Below are 27450 nucleotides of genomic sequence, written 5' to 3'. Positions count from 1 at the left end.
TGTGATGGGGAGTTCTTCGGTACCTACGTAACGATTAGAAGTCTAATAGTCAACTTTAACTAGCAATCATGGATGAACTCTTAGATCGTAAGTTCATAACTAAAGGTACTTGAGACAAACCTAGCCAAATGACAACATACTCCTTAGGACAATGCAACATCCTCTTTGTTACAGAATAACGTTGATTTTTAGATAACCAAACACGATCAAGAACTTGTACTCTTTTGTGAAACAAGTACTAAAAGAACTAGACCATTAGGTACATGAATAGCATTCATTTTCTGATTAGTTACAAAGGATCGAGACATAAGATTTTCTTATCATATAATCACCGAAGAAAGAAAAACTTTTGCATAATCATGCTCAATAAAGCGGTTTACCACAAATCAATTCCTCTTACGCCCACATTAGCCAGCCAGCACGCCCCCAATCGTATTCCTAAACCACCCATTAAATAGTTAATGTAAGTCGAGTGATCGATTCTCTCTTTCCTATATCGTTTGTATAAAGGAAACTAACAAAAGAAAAAGAACTTTGATTGGATTTGATTTGTCAAACTCCAAACCTCCAAAGCCCACCTTTAATGTAAACCAAGGCTCAATTGAATGGTCAATGACAATCCAACCGTCAAGGCCCAAAAATACAGCAATTATCAATAAATAAAAGTAAAAAGAAAACCAAATAACAAGAAGGAAACACAGGAATCTAGAAGTATAATTTCAAATTTACAAACATCTCTTGTCAGTCATACTTAAGTAAATATATGTTGGCAGTATTACAATTCTTAAAGTCATATATTCTTGCAAAGTATAGATATTAGAAAATATAATTTATGATGCTGCAATAATATATAAAATATGAAATATATATCCTTCATTTTTGGTATTGAAGGTTTTCAGAGAACCCATCCTTGGATGAAGTTGGTCTCACCAGTCAAGCTCTTTGGAATAGATGATCCCTCGGCAGGATGGTACTGATGGTACCTGTTCAAAGTTCAAACAAACAACTATTTTCAGTTTCACATCAAATATTTCTACCATTACTTTTTCATACTAGTAAATTAACCAACAATTTTTTTAGAACTAAGGCGAAAGGATGATTGAAATGAAAACTATATGGATGAAAAAATAACTCGTTGCGCTGCTTAAGCTCGGAAACAAGCATTTTCGCATAAGGATACTGTTGTACCCTTTTTGCATGGGTCGAAACAGGTAAAAAGGTGGTTTGAGCTTAGTCAAGATGAGGATGAAATGGTCTTTAATTCTTCAAAAGATAAATATAGGATGAAGGGATAAGATATATTTATTTTTTTTAACTCTAATTGCCAGTACTTTTGTAGTTGAAGTTGTTCCAGAAAAACAATGATCTGATCAGTGAGTTTAGCTGAAAACACAAAAGAGAATTGAAATACCCCATTTGCATGACAGGTTCAGGTGTACAGTCCATGGGGTTGGTTTGTGAAGAATGCAAAGAAAAGTTGCTACTTCCAGCCGCTGCATCTGAGCTCCACATGTTTTGAATGACATTCAGATTCTGCCCTTCTTCCTCAAGCTGATCAAATTAAAGCACATTAACAAAATACTAATTATGATTAATTAGATTAATGCCACAAATATGGAGGAATATTGCTGTATAATTAAATAGAGAGGAATATCAGGATCGTATATACCTTGACCCTCAGCTGCTTGTTGAGGTCTCCAAGGTGACGCTCCTGCCATATTTGAATATTACAAAACAATTGGATGCTAATGACAAACTTTGAACACAAAACTTTGCAAGAAAAACATAACAAATTATAGGTCAATAACTATTTGGGTTTGTGAAGGTTAGACAGCTAATTTAATCATGAAAATGGTGTGTTATTTTAGTCGAAATGTTTGTCTGTTTACATTGCAGGAAATCTAAACATGGACCAATCATAATCCTAACTCATCCGTCACCATATACCTATGCAATGACATGACAATAGAGGGACGCTGAAGAGCACTTTATGCCCTAGTTTGGTACTAAGGTGATTCTGAAAAAAGTGGCTATCAAGAAAAGCTGAGAGCTTTTTTATGTTTGGTAAACATTCAGCTTCAGCTTTTTTTTTTTCACAGTTTTTGGTGAAAAAAATGCTAAAAACACAAAGCTGCAAAACCCAGCAGCTTTGAATAACCAGTTTTTTTTCAAATCTATTTTACATTAAAGTTTATCAAACACTATAATACTGCTTTTTTTTCTTTTCAAAAGCACTTCTACAAAAAAAGTTTACCAAACACTCTGTTGCTTTATTTCACAGCTGCTTATTCTCATAGCACAATAGAAGTAGTTTTTTTTCAAAGCACAGCAATACCAAACCAGCCCTATATGTAGAAGATGGTTAATTAACTGTATATAATTAAATTCAGAATTCTCTTACGTACCTTTTTGCGCAGGTCCTCCATTTGTTCAATCATAAGCTGTGTCTACAATCAAGAACAATCCAAATGTATTATGCGATTTAAATGCTAGTTAATTAATTTAACATTGTGAACTTTATATATATATATATATATAATGTGAAAAGGAAGAGAACAAAATGAATGAAATCTGTATCATGGGTTGGTTGCCAATCTACATTTGATTTCAAAATTTAATTAGGCATTAATTTATTTTACAATATTTAGAACATATATAATTTGTATAGAACACACACACACACACACACACACACACATATATATATATATATATATATATATTTATAATATATATTGTGATACCTGAGTGTCACTAGATGATGATAGCTATAGAAATAGGATCCTCTAGTTGTGTTTTTATATTTGTGATCGGTGTACAACCAAAATTAGAAGAAGGATTAGCTTTCAGTGCCATAAATTAACAATTTAATTCCCTAACCATCGCAAGTAATTACGTATTAATCGTTACCTTCCTTTGTCTGGTTTGTGCAAGAGCTCCTTCAAGTTGTTTTTCAAGATTTTGCAACTCCTTCACACTCAGTGGTCCAAGATCTTCACCAAGCAAATGCCTTAATCAAAATGCATGATCACAAGAATAAACCAAGGTTAGCAAATAATTTATGGATATAAAGTTATTGATTTGTTAATTTCTAATTAGTTACAGCATAACCTTTGAGTTCGCTGAAGGGATTCATATTTAGCTTTCAGTTTTGTGACTTCTTGGTACCAGCTCTGCATGATTGTTAGCCATAAACAAAAACAAAACATAGTTAAGATCATTCACGAAATTAAGCTTGAACTAACTAAACTATTAAACCCATGAAATTACTTCTGATACACAGTAGAAATTAGCTAGAATAACCTGTGTTTCACGTTCAATGCTATTCTCATGTGGAGTGAAGGAGCAACGTTGGTATCGTTCAAGGGTTTTGCTCATACTGCCAATAGAAAGTATAAATTAATTTTTTTTTTTTTTGTTTGTGATAAATGGTAGGTGATCCAATTAAGAAATTATTCCCACAGCAAATTCATCAGATCAGCATATAATTTTTTATACCAGGAAATTCACTAAAGTACCATCTAAAGTACACTAAGATGTATAAATTCTTTTGAGCAAATGTTACATAGTATTATTTGAATAAATGTTCTGGGCTGATTATGTAAAATGAACATATATTTTAGTGTAAAATGCACATATATATGAAACTATAAACTTATAAACTTGGCAGGAAATGAACTTTAAAATCAATGAAACAATAAACTCTCTAACTTCTTTACACACACATACATTAATGAGTTAATGACTCAGATTCTTGTTGAGGTTAAAGATCTTTAGTTAAGATCACCATAACATAAAAAGTAAAATATATAGATGTTGATTACATATGCAATGTGATATGGATCTGTACCTATTTATGCAAGTGTTGCCGCTTTATAGATATGCTTGAATCTGTTTTCCTTTTATTTTAATGAAAATTTTTAGAACCCAGCTTCAAAATCTATCTCCAGAATGTAAAAACTGAAAAATAAACCTTTAAAACCAATAATGGATTTTTTTTTCTTTCTATTTAATATATGGTCTGTGACATTACTTGTACAGAAGAGAAGGGAAATACTAAACAGGTAAGGCAAATCTATAAACTACTGGACTGATGATATCATCAGATGATTCACAATTGCAGGCAAAACTTGACACATGAAAGGCATTTAGAGAGAGAGAGAGATTTTCACCAAAGTAGCAAAACAAAACAAAAATCTACTGGGGAACCTGGGGGGTAATTGATTAACATGGAAATATCTATCATCAGCTATATATATATATATATATATATATATATATATCCAGTTGAACATGCACCATTTAATGTACCATTCACGAATATGGATCATACAATTTTAAAGTTGGGACTGAGATCCAGTTTGTCAAACCAAATCCTTGACTACCAGTTCTTGTTAAACAAAACCTGGGATTCTCTTTCCAGGAAAAGGCAAACTTAGGTAACATCTTTTCTGAAAAATCTTCTGATTCAAATACAGATCTTTTTCTTGGCCAAAAACCATGACTTTACCTAAGAATGAGCAATAACCCTAGCTGGGTTCTTTAAAAAAAATAAAAAAAAACACTAAAATAATATAAATTACCACAGATCTGAAGGACGAAAGATCTGAAAAACAAGGTTTCATCTCTCTTGAGCTTAACAATGGTTGACTTGCCACACAGCTTCACTGCAAGCTTATATATATATATATATATATATATAGAGAGAGAGAGAGAGAGAGAGAGAGAGAGAGAGAATCCCAATAAACCTAGGGATCAAAATATGAAACAAAGAGACCAACATAATATATCTGGGCAGAAGGGTAGGCTTGATTTTGCTCCCACCGTAGAGGCCATCATACAGAGAGAGAGAGAGAGAGAGAGAAACAGACAGTACTGGTAAAACCAAAGGACCATAGGCTTTAAAGAAATGAGGACAAGTTTCTATGAACCTTGGATACCGTGTGAGAGAGCGAGAGAGCCTAGTTCTTGCACAGAGGTAAAAGAGGAGTTTCCTAGTTAGGTGATTGCTGCAGGTGCCGGTTGTTAACTGAACCTCCCCCACATGGTATGAGGTAAGAAGTTGTTCTCACATGTATGAAAGAAAAAAAACAGGAGCCACATCCATATACCCAGAAGAGCTTAGCTAACTAGAGAGCTTGAGAGAGAGGGGGGATGAAACGTGTCGATCTGTGATTGGGGAAGCTGGGTAATGATCCCTCTTACATAGAGAGACGCAGAAAACCTGCCTTTGTTTGATCCAAAAATCGTTTAGAGCACAAGGAGTACCAGAAAAGAAAAGATTGCGAGAGATGTCAGAGACAGGTGTTGGAGAAAGAAAGTATTTTTCATACATACAATAGACAGCACAGAAATATATCAGCTAAAGAAACAAAAACAAAGGAAAGGGGGAGGGGGCAAGAACAACTAAAGTCATAATCCTTGAAGAAGTAAAAACAACAAATCTGAAACCAAAATTCCGGAAGAAAAATTATTTTTATGCAACAACAACGAAATGAACTTTCTGAGAGAAACAAATTCAGCAAAAAGTATAGGAAAAAAAGAAAAAGGAAATCTAAGAACTACGTACCCATTACCACACAACCCAAAAAATTAGCAAAAAATCTCTTCTTTTTTTTAAAAAAAAAAAAAAAAAAAAAATTTAGTTAGAGAGAGAGAGAGTACCCAGCACTGGCAAACTCATAGAGCTTGCCACGGCTAGAGAAGATGATAAGGCCAACCTCAGCATCACAAAGCACAGAGAGTTCATAGGCTTTCTTCAACAAACCATTTCTCCTCTTTGAGAAAGTCACCTGCCTGTTAATCTTGTTCTCTATTCTCTTCAGCTCCACTCTCCCCCTCCCCATATTCTCACCTCTTCAATTTCCCCTTCTTTTTGAAAATTAAATATGAAATATATATTGTGCTTTTTGTCTCTGTATTTGTTATCCCATATGCATAGAGAGAGAGAGAGAGAGAGAGAGAGAGAGAGAGAGAGAGAGAGAGAATATATATATTCCTCTTCTCTAGGATTTGGGGTTACACAAAAATGGGTGGTTTGTTGAACTGTCTGTGAGGAGTGGGAGTTCAGAAGGGGGCTAGCTAGCTTTGTTTATATAGAGATGGGATGTTTTAGCAGAGAGAATTCAAGTGGCGGATGATACATCTTCTAATTCTATTACAACAAAATACGGAAATCCCAGTAAACATCTTCCTTTTTGCTCCCCCTTTTTTTTCGTATTTTAATAATTTTAAGCAATTTTACATAATTATTGATGAGTTTGTTGACAGAGCATATTTGTGCCCTAGGGAAATGAATATTATTATCCAAACCCACGCGCCCAATTTGATGTGGAGGAGGAGGAGCTATACAGTTATGTGTACATGGATGATATGTATCACATTCACTAGGGCCAACTCCATTACATGAAAGATACCGGAACAAGAAAATTGCACTTAGGTGTTAGATTCTCTAACCCCTAACCCTAAATAATGTAAATTGGAAAAGTTGTTTAGTGGCAGGAAGAAAGTACTTTGGTGCCTATCAACAAGAATAAAGGCGACATACAAAATTGCATGAGTTGGAGGAATATTAAGTTAATGAGCCATACAATGAAGTTCTAGGAGAGGGTCATTGAGCATAGATTGTGATAAGAGGCAAGGGTCTCATAGAATCAATTTGGATTCATGTCATTGCACTCGACTATAGAGGCAATCTATCTCTTACGAAAATCGAAGCAGGTTTAAATATCCAACTCTTCCTTCAATAGCTTGATTCTTGCAAAACTCTATCACCAATACCCCCAATCTTTGAATCAATGTGATTTCGGGAGGAGGATAAGATGTGTAGCTGAATACCATCTCTCCACAGTAGCCCTAACCTATCGGATTGACCATTAGTTGATACTTTAAAACAAAAATCAAACCCTAACTGCCTCAAAACCATTTTTCAAATTTTCAACCTTGCATTTTGTATCACAAAGGATGACAATTTGAGAGACTTGTTGCCTAACTAACAATGTTAGTGTTTGAACTATCCAGAGGTTCCTAAGCCCCTAACAGTTTTAAAATAGACAATTCATGGCTTTTGGAGAGGCTGATTCTTCTCAGCAACCGCCAGTCGAACTATTGCACTTACTCCCATCCTTAGATAGCCACACCTCTCGACTTCCTACAAACTATTAGAAAGACTGATCACCACCTTACACCAGCTTTCCTTATCATAGCCATTTTGGTCCACCATCGTAGCTCTATGTTGGCCTCTTCCTGTATTTGATTATTTATTCCTTCTCTTTGAATCCCTCCAAGTACCATTGGAGAAACGTAAGGGATGACTTTGGATGGGGTTATATTCTTATGTCACATTGCCACACTTCCGTACATGTGTACTAAATTAGTCCACAACATAACACCTATGGTTCATTCGGCAGTCCATAGAAACCACCATCCATCGGCCATTTTCTTCTTCGATGGTTTTCATTAGACCTTGAGACTTTGTTTGGGTGAGGACACTGAGGAAATAGGAGAGTGGATGCTTGATATATCGGTTAAGCTCTTAGATTTTTGTTATACTTATTCTCTACTCTGAAACGCGGTGAATTTCTCCATTTATAGCATATTGGGTGCCTCAAACGCCCATAATGAAAACATAAATTGCACTACTAGTTGTAGTATAATCAAATCTCCGTCGATCCTCTAGTCAAGCATGTTGTTGGAATCAAAATTGATACATCCACGGACGGATATGATATTCAATCAAAATTACCCATGAACTCCAGCAATGAGAGAGAGGTTGATTGAGGGCTGTGATTGAATCCGGATCGATGGATTGTTGATTGTCGTTTACTGCATTTCGTATTTGCTTATCGTTTCATGTTGGAACTAATTTATGTTCCACTTTGGAATTATGCTTAGGCAAATCCATAGTTATGGACACACTCTTTATGTCTTCCAAATTAGCTATTCTTTCAAAGTTGCTGACAAATTTTTCATGTCTTAGAAAGAAAAAAAACTAATACTTGCACTTTAGCTTGTAGATGATGACATGTTGTCTAAAGCTTAATTGCCCCTCTCGTTCATTCGTGATGAAGCATTCGGGATTTGCAGGATCAACCTGAATATTAATATTACTAGGATTACTTACGGCGCATGCTAATTCCTAGATTGTAGGAATCTCTAAGGATAGAGGAAACCTGTTCAACAAAGTGTGGTGGCACCATGGGTCCGTTTGTTCAGCTCGTCACGGTCAAAATTGTTTAGTCCATAACCAGATATATATGCATTAATAAGAGCAATAATGGCATTTGGAATTTCTTTATGCGTGAGAATTTAGGTCCATAACCACTATATGGTGTAGGAGTCATTTCGTATTCACATGTTGGAACATGAAAAGTTATTCTGATGTATGTATGTCTTATAAATTTTTCTTCTTACTCTACATAGTATGCCCCATGTCGTTTTCCATTACGATGCGTTGGTTTGAACCCTTAGTTAAGCATCAACTTAGTCATTATAGTGTGTAACCTAAACTTATAGGTTGTTGTAGTACGTTGTGTGTCGTTTGATAAGAGTTTGGAGGAAGGACTTGAGGAATTTTGCAAAGAATTCCAACCTGCACTACAAATGGTAAAACTGATAACGTTTTTCGCGTAGCTCGAAATTGTGTTACACAAAATTACACAGAAAATTGACACCCTTATCTTTGTGATGGTATATGGCACGAAACCCCATTCATGCCGAGATGTTACATTTTAATTTGCAAGTTGATAGTGTTGTTGTGACATGCTAGTTGGGCTAGCTTGCTATTCAACTTCTTTGCATGCCAGATTTGAGTCTGTTATGTCTTTTGAAAAATCTGTAAAAGTAATAGCATTGTAGCTCTACATCTTAGCTTTCTAGATGTATATGGCACATCACTTGGAAAAGTTGAGAAAACTTTAAAATCTTTGTTCTCCCATAGCTGTTTAGTTCTAATGGGAATATGATTCTTCTCTCAATGAAAGCATCAATTGTTGAAACAAAAATCTCGCACATCTACGGACGGAGGCGATATTCAGTCATAATTACCTAGGAACTCCAATGAGGGGAAAATGGGGTTGAATGAGGGGTGATTGAATTTGGATCAAACTGCTACATATCTCTAGTGTTGGAGAATCAAATCACTGGTGTAGCTCTAAGAAAGGAGTATGTATGATGTGTGCTCATCAAATACATCTTTCACGAAGGTGTCTTGGCTTAGGCACGTAAAAGATGTTTCTCCATGTTTATGAGTAGACGAATGACGTGTACATAATATATGTGAGCCTTTGTTGAGCTTAGAAAATATGAGATCATTGAAGATCAAAGAGATGTAAGAAGGAGTCCCAGATAAATACCTAAGCTAGGGTACCTATAAAGATCTTGAGAGAGCAGTTCTTATTAAATTGGGAGATTGTCTAAGAGAGAACCTAGGATAAGATATCCACTCTCCTAGGATTATGATTATGTTGTGTAATCCCTAAGATATCCTAATTTGATATGAATTAGGGTTTCCTTACTTGGGAGACAAGTAATATATTTAATGGGCTTAGAGCTAATAAAGTCGTGCTAGACTACCTTGGCATGTGGCAATTCGATCTAGAATACCCATGTAACTTCGATATCTCTCTGAGGGATAGTCAATCATTCTAATCACCCTGAGTGTTAATTGTTGTGGGCCCAAAAAATCAGGATCCCACATACACCATCTTAAAAGTAGTCATTAGCGGTTTCGTATCATCTAAATCTATTATAGATCTCAAAAACCCTCTGAATCCCATTTCCAATGAATCCTCCAATTCAATCACAACCTTGATTTAGGTTTTAGGAATCCATAAGCCTGGACCTAATAGATGACTCTATCCAGCAAGATATCATCCAATAAGTTGTATAAAGGTTATAGCTTTACAATAACGGTGTAACCCTTCCTAAACCAAAGGGTTTCCCTCCAGGAGCCTCTTCGCCACCTTTTATTCACCAGTGGTGATGGAATATATGTTCGCCTTAGCCTTAACAACCATGACCACCCTCAATTCATGCTAGTGAATGCATGATTTCCTTTACGATGGATTTAGGTGGTTCTTGATCTGCAATTAACTGGCCAGCGAGTTTAATGGAGTTTTTGAAATGCTCATCTAAGTCCAAAGTATCCTTAACAAATAGAGATAAATTCAAATTCCTCCTTATCTGGGTAAGAACAGTTGTTCGTCATTTGTACCAAAATCACCACAAATAAGGCACCTTAGCCACACCAGAAGGCATGAAGGCCACACACAAATCACACAAGGCTACTAAGCCGTTGAAGGCCACCTAAGTAGTATTTTGTATGAAACCACACTACTCACTCTACCAAGAATGGTTCTCATTGGAAAACTAGACCAAATCTGTAAATTTCAGGCAAAGAGAAACAAGAAAGAGAGACGAGGGAGGGAGAAATGACACTTATCTCTCTTTTCTAAAATACAATCATATTTGAGTTTGTTGGGCCGAATTGTTCACCAACATTGTGTTTAAATGCGTAAATTTAAGATTACACATAAAATCCAAAATAATAGAAATTTTATCTTCTAGAATTTGTGAATTTTATTGTTTGATTAACCTAAAATAAAAATGAAGGTCAAAATATGGAATTTAATATGTGTATAGAGTCATTAATATATAAATGGCAAATTGTAGTGGTGATTGTGGTAGCAAAAATCTGTTATCTTTAGTCTTGATGAATTTGTACCTACAAAACAATTAAACACCCTTGATCAATGAATTTTCGATACCTAAGTAAGTTTCTCTAAAAAGACAGAGAGTTTAGGACTTAATTGCGTAAAAAAGTCTACTAGAATTTGGTGGAGAATGGGGTATTTATAGAGCATAAGGTCACCAGATGTGAATGGTTTACCATGCCATGCATCATCATCTAGTTGGGTAAGGTGTGTCATTCACTGGATGGAGTAGGAAAGACTTATCCCAAAGATACTATTGAATAAATAATATCTTGGAATTATCTTGTGGGATCCCTGATTGGGTTTGATTGTGATTCTTTGCTTAATTGAATTAACCTTCAATTAGGAATGCATAAAGACATGATTTAGTTATTAATCATATCTTAATAACTTTGAGTTTTCACGTTATCGTGGGCATGAGAGTTTTATGAGATTATGTTCAGTAGCTCATGTCTTCAAGAGGGTTGAATTGTGCTGATATGAGCATATTTATGCTACTTAGTTATGTTGTTTTCTTGCATTTAGATAGTTAATTACTACTTATTTTAGTCTTTTAAGCTATTTTCGTATGTTTGTAGGTCCTAATGGCAAAAGGAGCAAGAAAGTGCATTTTAGAGCCATTTGGAGCAGTTTTGGGCATGGATTGGATAGCTTAACTATAGGGCAAGGAGAATGGACGAAATTGAAGTCAAGAGAGGCTAGGAAAGGCTACAAATCTCAAGAAAGAAGTTCAAATACAAAGAAGATAAGGAAGGAGCAAGAAATAAGGAACATTATCCACCCTTATCTTATCATATCCTAACTAACCTTATCCTTTCCTAAATCTAGCATTATCCTATCTAATCTTATCCAAATCAGTTTGTGCCTTAATTTTAGCTATTTATAAGGGATTAGATATACATTTAAACACATAACTCATATTCTAGAAGCCCTATCTTCCTCCTAAAAAGGTGCTGCACCTATCCTTTCTAGAAGCCCCAAATCCTTGCAGTGTATTCCCTATCCCTTTCCCCCTTGGTTTCTGCCAAACCTTAATCCTTTTCCCATTGGATTGTGCAATCCTTTTTCTTCAGAAATTGTGCAAAACCTAGCCTATAAATACAAGTGTTTGCCGTACCATTCAACCATCCATTCACTCATTCATTCATTCATACATTCAACCATCAAACACCATAATTCACACCACATCACCCTAGTGCCACAAGCAAGGAAGGAAGGAGAAGATGACTTGTGCAATCTGCCATCCAAGGGAGTGTCGTGCATCCCATTGGAGTGTTAAGCGTTTCTTGGTTCTTTCTATCCTTAGTTTTAGTTCAATGTTTATGCCAATTTGGTTTTCAATTATGATGAACATGTGGAACTAAGTTCTTTCTAGTTAGAGGTGAATTCGAAGCCATGATTATATGTTTTATATGAATTGATTACATTCAGTTATTGTTTCTTAAGTCTTGAATGTGATTTGCTTATCTGAGTTATTAAAACTTGTTTATGTATGTTGATTAGGGGTCGACACTTAATTTGCATGCATGAATTTGATGCTAGAGTATAAGGGAGTTTCACCTAATCGTTATGAACTTATATTCACAAGTAGTGGAAGTCACTAGTCATGATTGTGTTAAGTAAATCCTTGGTATGAATATCATGCTTTTCATAGTTACGAATGCCTTGTCAATGCTTATGGTTTTCAAAGAACTTAATGACCTTTGATATGATTTTCTATCATGCTTTTCATAGTTAGGGAACTTGATAAGGATAATTTGGTTGTGATGCGTATCCCATCCAATTCAATGAATTAAGGAAAATCTGAAATTTAACTTATGCTTTTCATGGTTAATTTAGGGCATTGTCATTCATAGTCTAAATGAATAATAACTAGAAATTGGGTTGTATGCATATATCATGAGTGGAGAAGGACCCTCTAACTAGCCTTTCACCCATTTAATTCACCCAAATTCGCTTTTACAAAGTGTTTTATGCAAAGTTTCTGTTTTAAGTTTTAATTTCGTCAAAAACAATCCCCCTTTCGTTTAGTCTTGTTATTTGAGTCAAAATTTGTTTTCTTTTAGTCTTTTGAGTCAAGTTAAGTTTTATTTTCGTCAAAATCACTTGTTAGGTCTAGAATTGAGTCTTTTTTATTGTTTGTTGCTGTTTTAAGTGTTTTAAGTTAGTTTTGAGTCTATAGAGTCTAGTTTAGTGTTTTTGAGTCTTAATTGTGTTGATTAGCATACCTAGTTAATCACCGGTCTAGAACGATCCCTACTTGCATATATACTACAATTGATACAAATAGGGTTTAATTTGTGTGTCAGGTTAATTTTCACATCATGTGCATGGAATAAATGTGGACCTTGCTAATTGAATGAGGGCATCTTCATCACTTGCAAGTAAAAGTACATGGGCAGCTACAAGATTTATCGAATTACTTTTGGCTCCATAGTAACACCCCAAAAAAATATTTGGACATGTGAATTGAAATGATAACTTATCTGAATTTATTCGGAAGCTAAACATGGTGGTAGGGCAAAACAAAGCCATGGTTAATCACAACTCTATCAACCACAATGAATTTCCTTATTTGACACTTACTTATAGAATTTATTTTGGCTGGATATAACTTTAGAGTTAGATTGCCTATTTACCCTATGAAGATCAAGCCAATCATAGTTCAGAATCATATTCAAACCGTTCATCACAATACATGAAACACTTAAATCTCAAAATAATTTCCTTGACATAATCTATGCTAACAATAGAGTATACCTGTTTGACAAGAAATTTGAATAATTAGAAGAAATTAGGGATTTACCTCAAAGGATTTCAATTACATACTTAATCATCAAATTCAATCAACAATCCTTTCAATTCACTCAACGAACTCAAGTGTAGGTAGAAAGCTCGTGAGGAGAGGATCAACTTTCTCTCTTGGACCGAGACCAAATTTCGACGAAATTGTCAGAATTGGCGAAAATCCGCCAAAAAACCGTCACTCTTCTAGGCTCCAACAATTGTTTTGTCTTTCAACTTCCTCCATATAATCATAAAAATGAATAACTAAATTATATATCTAAAAAATACAAGGGATATTACAATAATGATGACGATGGTGACTGTAGTGATGATGTGGCTGCTGGTGATGGTGATAATGAATGTGGTAGCGACAATGCTTATGGTTACTATGGTGGGTGGTAGGTGATGGGTGGTGACGTGGTGATGATAGTGAGTGGTGGTGGCAGCAGTGCCAGTGATAATGGTAGGTGGTGGTGATGGCTATTCATGGTTTAGATTTTGTTTTTTAATCTCACTCTTAAAAATTTGGAAATGAAAACTATTTGTATGAAATTTAAACTTGGGAATAGGACATTCAAATTCCAAGTTTTTTCCATATGAAATTCTAAATTTATATGTTTATAAATCGAAACAAGGGAATTTGTGCATGTCAATTTATAAATTCTGACTTTTTCCAAATTTCAAATTTATTTCCCTCATACCATCTCCAATCCTTGGCTTAAAATCTAGAATTTTTAGCTCAAAAAAAAAAAAAAAGGTTTTAACCCAAAAACAGTTTTTCTCCTCCAACCCTTTTGGATTAAATTTTTAGCCTGAGAGTATTAAATAATAAATTAGGATAATTTTCCTTAAAACAATTTAAAAAAAAATAAATATTGTAGGCTGTCCTAATTTAATTTTATGAACATTTTAACCAAAAATATATATAGATTCCGATATATATTGAAAAATATCTAAACAGGCACCATGAAATTCGTGGAATACTATGAAAGAATATAAAACACATAAAATAATTTTTTTAATTACTTTAGCCGTTAGATTTAAATTTGGATCGTTAGATCATTTTTTTTTTACCGTTAGATTTGATCATATTAGATCTTAGTCGTTAGATTCAATAAATTTATAAATATAAAACTGAAAAAAAAAAAAAAAAAAAAAAAAAAAGTACACATATGGTGGCTAGCTCCACTAACCTAAGGGGAATTTTGGGCTAAATTTGTCCTAGAAATGAGTTTTAGGTTAAAATTCATATTTGCCCCATGAGTTAGAGCAAGTTGGAGTAAATTTAGAACCTAAAATTTGAATTTTACTCCAAGAATTTAAGTAAGTCTCATCCAAGTAAACATATTACAAAAGAAAATCCAAACATGTAGGACACTCAACATGTTCATTTATCTGATAATTTGTCCTCTTGAATAAAACAAGATTGCATCAAACATGAAACGTCTGCTCAAATGATATTTTAAATTTCTTCGGGATAAATTTCACAAATTGCCTTTTATTGGGTAAATTCCAGGAATAAATATGTATGATTGGTCATATATATTCGGGAAATTAAGGAGTTAGCTCCTAAATTTACAAAATTTCGATTGCCTTTCTCTCTTTCATGGGTTGATGAATTGTCAGTGTCACTGTCAATTTCTTGCTTAGAAGGTATGATAAAATTAGACCTAAACCCTAATGGTCTTACAGGAACAATAATAGAAACAGTTATGCATAGTCGGCTAAAATATTTTGACCTGCAAATTTTGATTCTTGTTGCAGTCCTATTAGATTATGAATATGATTGTGTAAATTCTAGTGTGTCTGGGGATATCTTAAAATATTCCCTTTAGTAGATATTATCCTATTAGAGTTGTAATCCTATTAACTATCCTACTACTATAAATAAAGGCACAATGGGGTGATACAACACACACCTCAGAATTACATCTCTCTCTTTTGTCGCTGGCCCTCTCCCTCTCTAGTCCTAAATACAATTAACTAAATTAGGCCTACAACAGGTTATCAACACGTTCTTGCCAGAAGCTAAGGAACTAAAGAATTGTAGGAGGATGCACTTTTCTACACAATCAAAGGCTTAATCGGTTTTCTGCCCTTCATGTTCTTTTAAAATAAATTAAGATATTTGAAGCGACCTTGAAGCATGAAAATATTCCCCATGAGGCATGAACCTCCTATATTTATATTTTCCTTTCAATTATATATATTGCATATGTGTTCATATTTTTGTCAATATATATTTGTTCATGCAATACGCAATTATGCTATGTGGAATTTGTGAGTCAAAGCATCGAAATTAATTTAGAAGCAATTAGGGTTTTTAACCCTATAATTTGAAAGAAACTAAAAAAATTGAGCCGCGGCTCCACGCTGCACCATCGAGCCGACATGGATGCCCTGTAACCACGTCATTACTAGGACGTCATTGTTTCGACGCCATGAACCACCATGCTGCATCCCGTGGGCTTGCTGCCCCTGTACAAACAACTAGGCGTTGGCCTAAGTTAGGTTCTACGCAGGCCTGAAGCCCCGAGCTCACCAGCAGGCATGTAACCTTATTGGGCAGTTCCTTGCAACCTGGCCCAACCTGCCTGCAAGCTCGCGATGCTTGCTAGGTTTTGTCCTAGCTTCGGCCTGTCTACAAAAAGCCTCGGCTTGCTGGCCTTCACCCCCTGTCAAGGCCAGTGATCACCAAAGCCAACCCAGATGGCTGGGCTTGTTTCCCTCGACCCAAAATCGAAGCAAGCCCGTGGCTGGGCTTTGTGCACACACCCTAGGCCAGCACATGTGATATTAGGCTATGATTTTTCGAATCCAATGATCTTTTTTTAGCATTCCCACTAATATTAACTCAAATGTTATTATTTTACTTCTACGATCAAATCTGGATGGTTACGATATATGGAATTAATTAAAGTGGCCAGCAGTCCATTAGTCTGACAATTAATTCAAAATTATTGGCCTGAAGCTCACTTTTTGGCAATTAATGATTCAATAAATTATTTCTTTTCTTTGAACTGTTGACTATCTTTCATAGTCCCAATGCACTCACACTTGGGTTCCTGAAGCAATCCACAAATTCACCACACTTTGTTGTATATTGTATTATGTGTTCTTGCATGTATCCTTGTATATGAACTAGACGTTCATAACTAAAATGATCCAATAGTTTCAAATTTAGCGCATTTGAAACCCGAAGTTTTCATTCAAAACTTACCACATGAAACCCGTAGCTTTCATGCTTAAATTAAACTAATACATGTCTACAGAACCCGAATGTTCTACAATTTATGTCTATGGTTTTCTATATGACTAACCACGTTTTTTTGTACCCTCTGTTTTAGGGACATGTCGAACTTGAACAAGCTCGATTTCATCGCTTTAGAAGTATCTAGCAGAAACTACCTAAAATGGGTTCAAGACGTGAAGCTGCATCTTATTGCAAAGAGTCTTTGAGCCACTATTGAGAAACCTACCGATAACCTAGTCGACGAAGCTCAGAAAGCTACTGCTATGATCTTCATCTGAAGACACATCTATGATACACTACAGACCGAGTATCTCACTGAGGAAGACCCTCGCACCCTCTGGGTTGCTTTGGCCGATTCCTTTGATCACTAGAAAAACATTTACTTGCTTGAAGCAAGACATGACTAGCAACATTTACGCTTCTAAGACTTTAAGTCTATGAATGAATACAACTCCGAAGTTTGTAGAATCCGATCACTGCTTAGGTTTTGTGAAGAGGACTCAACCGAAGAGGATTTCCTGGAAAAGACCTATTCGACCTTCAATGCCACCAATATTGTCCTATAGAAACAATATAGGGCACAGAAGTTCACCTAATTTTTGAATTTGCTCTCTGTTTTACTTCTCACTGAAAAGTTGAACCAACTTTTGATGAAGAATCATCAAGCTCGACCTACTGGCTCGAACGCTCTGCTTGAAACGCATGCAACGAATTATAGAAGCCACAACCGACGGAACCCCGATATGGCAGTGGAAATGGGAGGCAAGCCCTACCATAGGCCCAATGTTAACAAAGCAGAGGCCCATCCAAGGGAGGAAATTTGACTAGAAGTGCCAACCCCTTGCCCCTAAAGCCCCAAACTTTAAGAACTAGGGAAAAGCTACCATTCAATCGACTTCCACTGAACTGGACATGTACTACCGATGTGGATTAAAGGATCATTGGGCACGCGTATACCGAGCTACCTCTGAGGCTATTGCGAAGTATCATTCCTGTCGTGAGACTAACTTTGTGCATGTGGAACATCCCAAAATGCTGCTACAACTATGGAGGTTTCATATTTTCAGGAGGCATCCATTCCCATGGAAGAATAAAGTTTTATTTTCCTTAGACATGTTATTTACACCCCTAGTGGCCGAACCCACTAAGTGTGGCCGAACCCCCCTATTTTCCTAGGTTTATAGTTTAATTTTTGAACAATTTTTATAAGTCTTTGGAATTATTTGTTTGGTTTTGGTTTGTTTTGAAGTATGGATAATTATTTTTATGGATATTATTTCTCGATTGATTAATTAAATGAATGGAATTATATTTATGCATGTGACCGATTCAATTAATTTTATTTCTAGGTATGACTAATGGGAAAGGTAGTTATCAGGCTAATAATGCTAGAACACACATCATCTTACGTGAGCAACACTATTTTACTAACTTCGTACCTAAAAATGCACCTTTGACAAACCTCTCAAGCCCATCCAACCTAATAGAAGGATACAAAAAGGCTCGTATAAGTCTAATGGCACTGAATTAACCATTAAAAAAGCCCTCTATTCTCCACGTCCCGAAAGAATGTTGCTGAGCTTTAGAGATATTTGAGATAATCAAGATCATGTTGAAACAACTGAAGAGAATGGTTCTAAATTTCTTTGTATCACTTCTTACGAATATGGCCATGAGTATATTCACGAGAAGCTGGAACGTCTCCCGAGTAGGTTGTACATAACAACCATTCGATCCGTTAATGTCACAACCCGTCCCGGAATTTTAATTCCGAGGACGTGAAGTTATGAAAATGCCCTTAAACGGGACTAAGAGGCGTAAAATATGTTGTAACTTGATGATTTGGGGATTGGGTAGGATCCCACCTCCCTCAAATCTCTCCCTCATTCCCGTACCTTGTCTCTCTCTCTCCTCCCTCACAAATCTCTCATTCTCTGAGAGTTCTCTCTCTCTCCTTCGAACTCACACAGACCACCCACAAACCACCCCAAAACTATGCCAACGAAGGATCTAAGACCACCATCGTACTCCTGAAGACCACACGAACACGATGGTACCAATTTCAGGTGAGTTTCACTTCGGAAAACATGGATTTCAATTTCACTGTGCGTGTGCACTGTTCATGCACACGTAAAACTTGATGTTTTCTGGGATTTTGAAGCTTGTAGGAAGCTTGGTGAGGTCCTAAGGAAGCTCGGAGTGCTTCGTTTGAAGGATTTGGACGTCGGGATCACGAACTGTAAGTCCGGCCGAATTTTCGTATTTTTGGAAAAGTTTGATTCCGTTGTTTTTAGGCCCTAAAACTAGTCCAACGTGGTAGATTATGATTAGGGCTTCATTTTGGTATAAATTACGTGAAAAATGGACGTAGGAACACGGAGAACGATAAGTTCAAAGTTTGGCCGGAGCTGTCGGGGCTTTTTCCGGTGAAACCACGGCGAGTTAGGGGTCGAGACAGATATGGATGTGTTCGTCTCGTCAATACCTTCATTTTGATATATAGTACGTTGAAAATGGTTAAGAAATGAAGAAGTTATGACACTTTGAAATTTACCCAGAAATTCCGGCAAAACACCATCTCCGGCGAAACCAGTCCGGCGACGCGAGGAAGAAGACGCGCGCGTGGGCAGCGCGTGAACAGTGCGCGTGGGGGCGCGTGAGAGCTCCAAATTGAGTTCTGAAAATTGTCACGCGTTCGTGACGTCGTGTAGATCACCGTGGTATATTCATACACCCAAATTGAGCAACGTATGAGAAAGTTATGGACGAATGTTTGGTGTATGTGCGTTAAATAACGTCAATTTGGTTACTTTTTGTATAGGTGAAAATTGTACAAAGGAAGAATGTAACCAAGCTAGGGGAGGTTCAGGGACCTATGAGACGTCGATGTGATCAGTGAGTGGGCAGTTATTTTTCAGTATATATATATACGTATGCTTGACGTATTTCCCAGAAAACGTATTTTAAAAGAAATACGAATTATATATCCTGTCATATATGCATCATATTTTAATATGTGCATTACCATAATTATGCATACTGTTGCATGGTGCTGAGGAGGCACAGGTAAGTGCCAGGTAAGCGGTATTCATGTGGTTATGCATTCCTGTTTATTATGCAATGGTAGTTTGAGAGGTTTAGAGAGCTCATAATCTGCACCCCTGGTGTTAGTGCTCCCGTCCAGGGCCAGGGCACAGCCTTCACGTGTATGTTCACCAGCACCGCATGCTCGTCTTGGATCCAAGTTAGGTGCAAGCCTGTCGTACAGACCACATTAGGTGGTTCCGACTTGTAGGTGACCCGCGATTTATCGCACAGCTTCACGTGATCGTAGCACTAGAGCATATATATATTACACCCAGCCTGTCGTACAGACCACGTTAGGTGGTTCCGACTTGTGTGCAGATTCAGATATTGAGTTGAGATTGGAGCTCTATCTGCAGCCGTACAGGTCACGTTAGGTGACTCCCGGCTGCCAGATTATATGTTATTGATGTGAATTACGCTTGAGCACTTACATTTGATTATGAGTTTCCGTTGTGGCATATTCTCGAGCATGAATGGCATATTTATGAGCATGAATGATATATCTTTGAGCATGACTGGCATATCTATACATACGTATATATGTTATTTTCTGGGAAACTATACTTGTTTTACAGCGAGGGGTTAGTATATGCAAAAGAGAAAATAAGGTTTTGAATACGTTCGTTTTGCTGACCCACTCAATTTTGTTTTGCGCCCCTCCAGGTTTAAGGAAATGCAAAGGTGTGGTGACTACGAGGAAGTTCAACGGTGTTCTGACAGAATGGACCAAATAAGGACTCACCTTCGGGTGTTTCATTTTAGAAGTTGTATATTTTAAAGCTTTCGTACTGTGTAAATGGTTACGTCACTCTCACTTCGGGACGGGGTGTGTCAGTTGGTATCAGAGCCTAGTTTCAATCTTGGACATCTTGAGAAGTTCTAGTGAATTCTGTCAGAACTACACCGCCTCGTAGCAAACCACGTAGTTAGAGGAATTTAGTCTCCCTGATTTAGCTATTAAGGGAAACTATTATTTTGGTGATTCAGTATATTATCTAAAAGGGACATTTTAAGATGGGTTATGAGTTGAATTTGAATCACCTTATGAAATGATGAACCTGAGGGAGCAAAGTGATGGATTAACCAATTGGAAAAGATGTTTTAGATTATGCAAGTCAAAGGAATCTTCCTTTTGACAGAAGGGTTGAGACAACTAACTGGTTTGAGTTATGAACTTGTATCCTGGTGGAAACAAGAGTATAATTCGTTGTCACCGGAGGAAACAGCCGATTGAGAATTGTTTAAGGACTTGTTTAAAGAAAAGAATTATTCCTTCGGCATCTTATGATGGTAGAAAGCAAGAATTTGCAAATGTGAGACAAGGAAAGCTGACGATCAATGAGTATTATAGAAAGTTCTCAGACTTGCCTCGTCCCATTTGAATATTGCTGCTATTTTGATTGAAGTGTTATATTGTTTTAGGCTGGGTGGCATAAGGCAATGGTATTTTGGGTGACCACTATCCATTGTAATTCTTACCAGGAATATACAAGATATTGTTGAGCCTTGAAGACTCTGAGAACATGTTCAGCGAGAGTAAAGAAGAATGATAAAAGAATGGGAATCAAAAGAGGACGATAAAGTTAATGATTCGTCATATCAAGAATATAGAAAGATTCGGAACTTCAAAAGAAGTGAAGCTAATTCTAGTTCTTTTGGCAAAGGTTTTAATGCCATTGATCAGAGGTGAAGTGATAGATGTATTGGTAATCTCAGATCTCAGAGACAAGGTGATTTTGGTAAGGGAAATGTACCTTTGTGCTGTAGGTACAATAATGGACACCTTTGAGAATGTAGGCAAGAAAGCATTGGGCGCTTTACAAGTGGATAGATGGGACATAGAACTGCAAATTATGTCCAAAGCCAACAGAGGCCCTAGCAGTCTTCTTTGCCACAACTGGCGCCGATCCAGCAAGTTCCTGGATCTATTAATTGTGGTCAGTTAGGCCGTGGTGTACATGAAAGAAGTATTTACACTAATAGAGGTTGTGGGAGACAACAACAAGCCCAGGGATGTGTTAACTACACATCACTGCAAGATACTCCGAATTATTTGGATTTGATTAGGGGTACGATAATTATTCTTAATGACTTATCTAGAGTCTATTTGTTAATAATGTAGAAATTTTACGTTATTATTGTTATTGCCTTGAAAGTAGTAAATAAACGCGGTTGAGACGTGTGTATGTATTTCCTAATGAGTGGCAAAATAGTAATATTACACCCTCGAGAGTTGTTGCTTACTTATCGAGACAACGATGATTTATCAGTATTGCGGGCTGCAGACCGTAATATTAATAACTTATTCGTGGATTCGTTAAGCAAGTAAACCGATAGGTTATCCTATGTTAGTGTCGTACTTATTTAGAGTGCTCAGTAATAGTAGAGTATATATTGTTGCCAGCTACTTTTGTTTCACTAGATTGTGGATTTCGATGTTATTCTAGAGCATATTATGTTATATATAGTGATGAGTTGCAGACCACGCGAGGTGGTACTGAATGTATGCAAGATATACATGTTACGATGAGTTAATTATGAGTTATATATGCAGCCGAGGGCTGAGTTGATTAGAATGAAAGAGTATGAGCTATGTTTATAGCTGAATGTTGACTGGATTATATGTTATCTTCCATCGGTCTGGATGACTAGAGATTACTTTTGTAAGTATGCAAAGTGGAGTAAGGCAGGCCGTTATTTATGCTGTGAGAGCAAAGAGATTATTATCAAAAGGCTGCCAAGGATATTTATCTCATGTGGTGCTAAGTGATGTCACTTCTAGTAGTGTGGAAGAAGTGGGAGTAGTCAAACATTTACCTGACGTTTTCCCTGAGAATTTACCTGGATTGCCGCCAGTCAAAGATGTAAAGTTCACTATTGATTTATCTCCAGGTACAAACCTTATATTATAGAATGTTGCCTTTTGAACTAAGAGAATTGGAAATTGGTTGATAAAGGTTTTATTCAACCTAGTACATTACTTTGGGGGAACCCCAGTTTATTGGTGAGAAAGAAAATGGACGTTAAGGCTGTGCTTTGATTATAAGCAGTTGAATCGAGTAACAAGTGAAAACCGTTATCCGTTACCTCACATTGATGGTTGTTTGATCAGCTTTGAGGTGGTTGTATATTTTCTAAGTTTGATTTGAGGTCTGGATATTATTAGTTGAAGATTATCGGTGAGGATGCCCTTATGATAACTTTCAGGATTCGTTAAGGTCATTTCAAGTTTTGGTGATGCCATTCGGAGTGACGAATGCATCTACTACCTTATGAATTTGATGAATGAAGTATTCCAATGATATCTAGACCGATTTGTTGTCGTTGCTATTGAAAAGATTGATAAGACTAGAGCAAAGTATGCTAAACATCTTAAATTGGTATTGCAAAGATCGAGGGAACGTCGATTGTATGCTAAGTTTAGCAAATGCCAAGGTTGGATGAATCAAGTAGCATTTTTGAGATATGTTATATCTGCTTCAGGTATTCAAGTGAATTCTTAAAAGGTAGCAGAAATTGAGAATTTAGAACAATCACGAATCGTGATTGGGATTCGGAGTTATCCTAGCTTAACAAGCTATCATGGACGGGTCGTGAAAGATTTTTCAGTCATTGCTTTGTCATTGACGAGATTGTTGAGAAAAGAGGTTAAGTTTGAGTGGGATGATAATTATGAGTAAAGGTTTCAACAGTTGAAGTATTCCTCACTTATGCACGTATTTTAGTATTCCCAGAAGATAGTGGTAATCATAAATTTTAGTGATGTTTCTTGAATGGTATGGGATGCATGTTGATGCAAATGTTAGGGTGATTACATACGTTTCACGACGAAAGGAACCTCATGAAATGAATTACCCTATTGGTGATTTGGAAGTCATGATTACCATTCTTGCTGTGAAGTTATGAAGACATTATATTTGGTAAGAATGCAAGATTTTTACGAATCCAAAAAGTCTCCAATATCCATTACTTGGAAGGATTTTGATATAAGGCAGCGAAAGTGGATTGAATTGTTTAATGAACATGATTGTACGACCAGGGTGATCGTAAAATTGTTCTAGCTGATGCACTTGGTGAAAAGACTGTGGTAAGAGTTAATGTCTGGCACGCTTGCCAAGATTGTCTTCTTGTGGATTGGAAATCAACTGAAGTAAAGTTGAGAATGGAAGATTGAGAAGAAGTTGTAATTGCTAATTTTCAAGTTAAGTCTTTTTAGTAAGGTCGTACTCAAGACTCAAATGGTTAACGAAGAAAATTAAGAATTAACCAAGGCAAAGAAAGAAGGGAAAAAGAAAGATTGCTGAGTTCGAGAATAGGATGGTTATGATTGAACTTGAAGTGATAGTTGATCAATGTACCAAGTTAGTACATTTACTCCAGTGTTGAGTAACAACCACAGTGCAACAATACTTATATGTTTTATGGAGAAGAGATTTAGGTTACGGAACTGCTGAGTTTCTTAAGTATGTTGGTTGCACAGTTTCCAAAGTAACGCCATAAGGACCATGAAATGTGTCGATTTTTGTTGATTTGTGGAAGAAATACTTCTGGATAGAGAAGATTCGATCACGAAAGAGTTTTGGTAGGCCCTGAAACTATGGATAAGTCTTCTCAAAGTATTCAGGTGATTAAGTTTAACCTGAGAGTAGCCAGGAATGGCAAAAGAGATTAATAGTTGAACATGTCACTAATCGAGTGTTTAACGTAGACGATCTTATAATTTTGAAGTTTTTACTTTAGAAAAGTAAGATTCGGCTGGGAAAGGAAAGCAAATTAAGTCCTAAGTACATCGGACTTTATGTGATCATCGAAGAGTAAGTGAAGTTGCTTGATTTACTTCCAGAGTTATTGTAAGAGCATGATGTGTTTCATGATTCAACATTTTTAGAAATTTCATCACGAAAAGAAATAGTGAGATTTGGAAAGGAGACAAAATAAGTCTTAAACACATCAGACCGTTTTTGACCACTAAAGGAATCGATGAAGTTGCATACAAGTGGTGATGTCTTCAAAATTGGCTAAGGTGCATAATGTATTATATTTCGATGTGTTGTCACTAGGTGGCAGATTCGTCACATGGAGTTCCGGTGCAACTGTTGAGAATTAATCCGGATTAAACTGGTTGAGGAACCAAGGACGACTTTGGATTGGAAAAAGAATGTATTGAGAGAGATTTATCCGAAGCTATTGTATGAGTTTAGATGATTAAGTTGGTTGTTGGAATTTCGGGGACGAAATTCTATAAGGAGGGAAGGTTGTCACAACCCGTCCCGGAATTTTAATTCCGAGGACGTGAAGTTATGAAAATGCCCTTAAACGGGACTAAGGGGCGTAAAATATGTTGTAACTTGATGATTTGGGGATTGGGTAGGATCCCACCTCCCTCAAATCTCTCCCTCATTCCCGTACCTTGTCTCTCTCTCTCCTCCCTCACAAATCTCTCATTCTCTGAGAGTTCTCTCTCTCTCCTTCGAACTCACACAGACCACCCACAAACCACCCCAAAACTATGCCAACGAAGGATCTAAGACCACCATCGTACTCCTGAAGACCACACGAACACGATGGTACCAATTTCAGGTGAGTTTCACTTCGGAAAACATGGATTTCAATTTCACTGTGCGTGTGCACTGTTCATGCACACGTAAAACTTGATGTTTTCTGGGATTTTGAAGCTTGTAGGAAGCTTGGTGAGGTCCTAAGGAAGCTCGGAGTGCTTCGTTTGAAGGATTTGGACGTCGGGATCACGAACTGTAAGTCCGGCCGAATTTTCGTATTTTTGGAAAAGTTTGATTCCGTTGTTTTTAGGCCCTAAAACTAGTCCAACGTGGTAGATTATGATTAGGGCTTCATTTTGGTATAAATTACGTGAAAAATGGACGTAGGAACACGGAGAACGATAAGTTCAAAGTTTGGCCGGAGCTGTCGGGGCTTTTTCCGGCGAAACCACGGCGAGTTAGGGGTCGAGACAGGTATGGATGTGTTCGTCTCGTCAATAACTTCATTTTGATATATAGTACGTTGAAAATGGTTAAGAAATGAAGAAGTTATGACACTTTGAAATTTACCCAGAAATTCCGGCAAAACACCATCTCCGGCGAAACCAGTCCGGCGACGCGAGGAAGAAGACGCGCGCGTGGGCAGCGCGTGAACAGTGCGCGTGGGGGCGCGTGAGAGCTCCAAATTGAGTTCTGAAAATTGTCACGCGTTCGTGACGTCGTGTAGATCACCGTGGTATATTCATACACCCAAATTGAGCAACGTATGAGAAAGTTATGGACGAATGTTTGGTGTATGTGCGTTAAATAACGTCAATTTGGTTACTTTTTGTATAGGTGAAAATTGTACAGAGGAAGAATGTAACCAAGCTAGGGGAGGTTCAGGGACCTATGAGACGTCGATGTGATCAGTGAGTGGGCAGTTATTTTTCAGTATATATATATACGTATGCTTGACGTATTTCCCAGAAAACGTATTTTAAAAGAAATACGAATTATATATCCTGTCATATATGCATCATATTTTAATATGTGCATTACCATAATTATGCATACTGTTGCATGGTGCTGAGGAGGCACAGGTAAGTGCCAGGTAAGCGGTATTCATGTGGTTATGCATTCCTGTTTATTATGCAATGGTAGTTTGAGAGGTTTAGAGAGCTCATAATCTGCACCCCCGGTGTTAGTGCTCCCGTCCAGGGCCAGGGCACAGCCTTCACGTGTATGTTCACCAGCACCGCATGCTCGTCTTGGATCCAAGTTAGGTGCAAGCCTGTCGTACATACCACATTAGGTGGTTCCGACTTGTAGGTGACCCGCGATTTATCGCACAGCTTCACGTGATCGTAGCACTAGAGCATATATATATTACACCCAGCCTGTCGTACAGACCACGTTAGGTGGTTCCGACTTGTGTGCAGATTCAGATATTGAGTTGAGATTGGAGCTCTATCTGCAGCCGTACAGGTCACGTTAGGTGACTCCCGGCTGCCAGATTATATGTTATTGATGTGAATTACGCTTGAGCACTTACATTTGATTATGAGTTTCCGTTGTGGCATATTCTCGAGCATGAATGGCATATTTATGAGCATGAATGATATATCTTTGAGCATGACTGGCATATCTATACATACGTATATATGTTATTTTCTGGGAAACTATACTTGTTTTACAGCGAGGGGTTAGTATATGCAAAAGAGAAAAGAAGGTTTTGAATACGTTCGTTTTGCTGACCCACTCAATTTTGTTTTGCGCCCCTCCAGGTTTAAGGAAATGCAAAGGTGTGGTGACTACGAGGAAGTTCAACGGTGTTCTGACAGAATGGACCAAATAAGGACTCACCTTCGGGTGTTTCATTTTAGAAGTTGTATATTTTAAAGCTTCCGTACTGTGTAAATGGTTACGTCACTCTCACGTGACGGCCAGCATGCCCTCCTTCGGGACGGGGTGTGTCAGTTAAGACCCATCACGTGGGCGGCCCTATGGCTGGGTTCCAGAGCACTCTACTGCTTTGGTATGACCAAATGGGACATCCTGGCAGAAGCTTTCATAAAGCGCCTTCCAAGGATAGCTCGGACTTTTGTTATGCGAACCAGATTACCGGTATATG

At 37.0% G+C, this 27450-nt stretch overlaps 1 protein-coding gene and 1 long non-coding RNA gene across 3 annotated transcripts; one reads left to right on the top strand and one right to left on the bottom strand.

Moving 5' to 3' along the window:
* Positions 1-704: 704 nt before the first annotated feature.
* LOC137746945 (agamous-like MADS-box protein MADS3) lies at positions 705-6319 on the bottom strand. The gene is made up of 8 exons (XM_068486951.2): positions 5665-6319; positions 3304-3379; positions 3112-3173; positions 2911-3010; positions 2406-2447; positions 1670-1711; positions 1412-1551; positions 705-983 (listed from the first exon to the last, which is right to left on the bottom strand). The coding sequence occupies exons 1-8, from the start codon at positions 5844-5846 to the stop codon at positions 896-898; spliced, it is 732 nt and encodes a 243-aa protein (XP_068343052.2). The 5' UTR covers positions 5847-6319; the 3' UTR covers positions 705-895.
* Positions 6320-24624: 18305 nt separating this feature from the next.
* On the top strand, positions 24625-27226 carry LOC148698638 (uncharacterized). Of its 2 annotated transcripts, XR_015955857.1 has the most exons (5): positions 24625-25592; positions 25725-25811; positions 25912-26073; positions 26175-26248; positions 27104-27226. It is a non-coding gene; the product is annotated as an uncharacterized LOC148698638 (long non-coding RNA). The 2 variants fall into 2 exon arrangements; XR_015955856.1 differs by having other exon boundaries at positions 24625-25811.
* The last annotated feature ends 224 nt before the right edge of the window (positions 27227-27450 follow it).

This window comes from Pyrus communis, chromosome 2 (genome assembly GCF_041283825.1).
Source record: "Pyrus communis isolate YQ-2024b chromosome 2, ASM4128382v1, whole genome shotgun sequence".
NCBI lineage: Eukaryota > Viridiplantae > Streptophyta > Magnoliopsida > Rosales > Rosaceae > Pyrus > Pyrus communis.
The sequence above is the reverse complement of the archived record's forward strand: the minus strand, read 5'-3'. Positions and strand labels throughout refer to the sequence as shown.

Bases quoted from the DNA above. Each gene is read 5' to 3' on its own strand.
- LOC137746945 (XM_068486951.2), bottom strand. From the start codon at position 5,846: ATGGGGAGGGGGAGAGTGGAGCTGAAGAGAATAGAGAACAAGATTAAC. The intron at 3,380-5,664 runs GTACTCTCTCTC...TTCTATTGGCAG, and splicing joins TATGAGTTTGCCAGTGCTGG to TATGAGCAAAACCCTTGAAC. The intron at 1,712-2,405 runs GTACGTAAGAGA...CAAATATGGCAG, and splicing joins TGGAGGACCTGCGCAAAAAG to GAGCGTCACCTTGGAGACCT.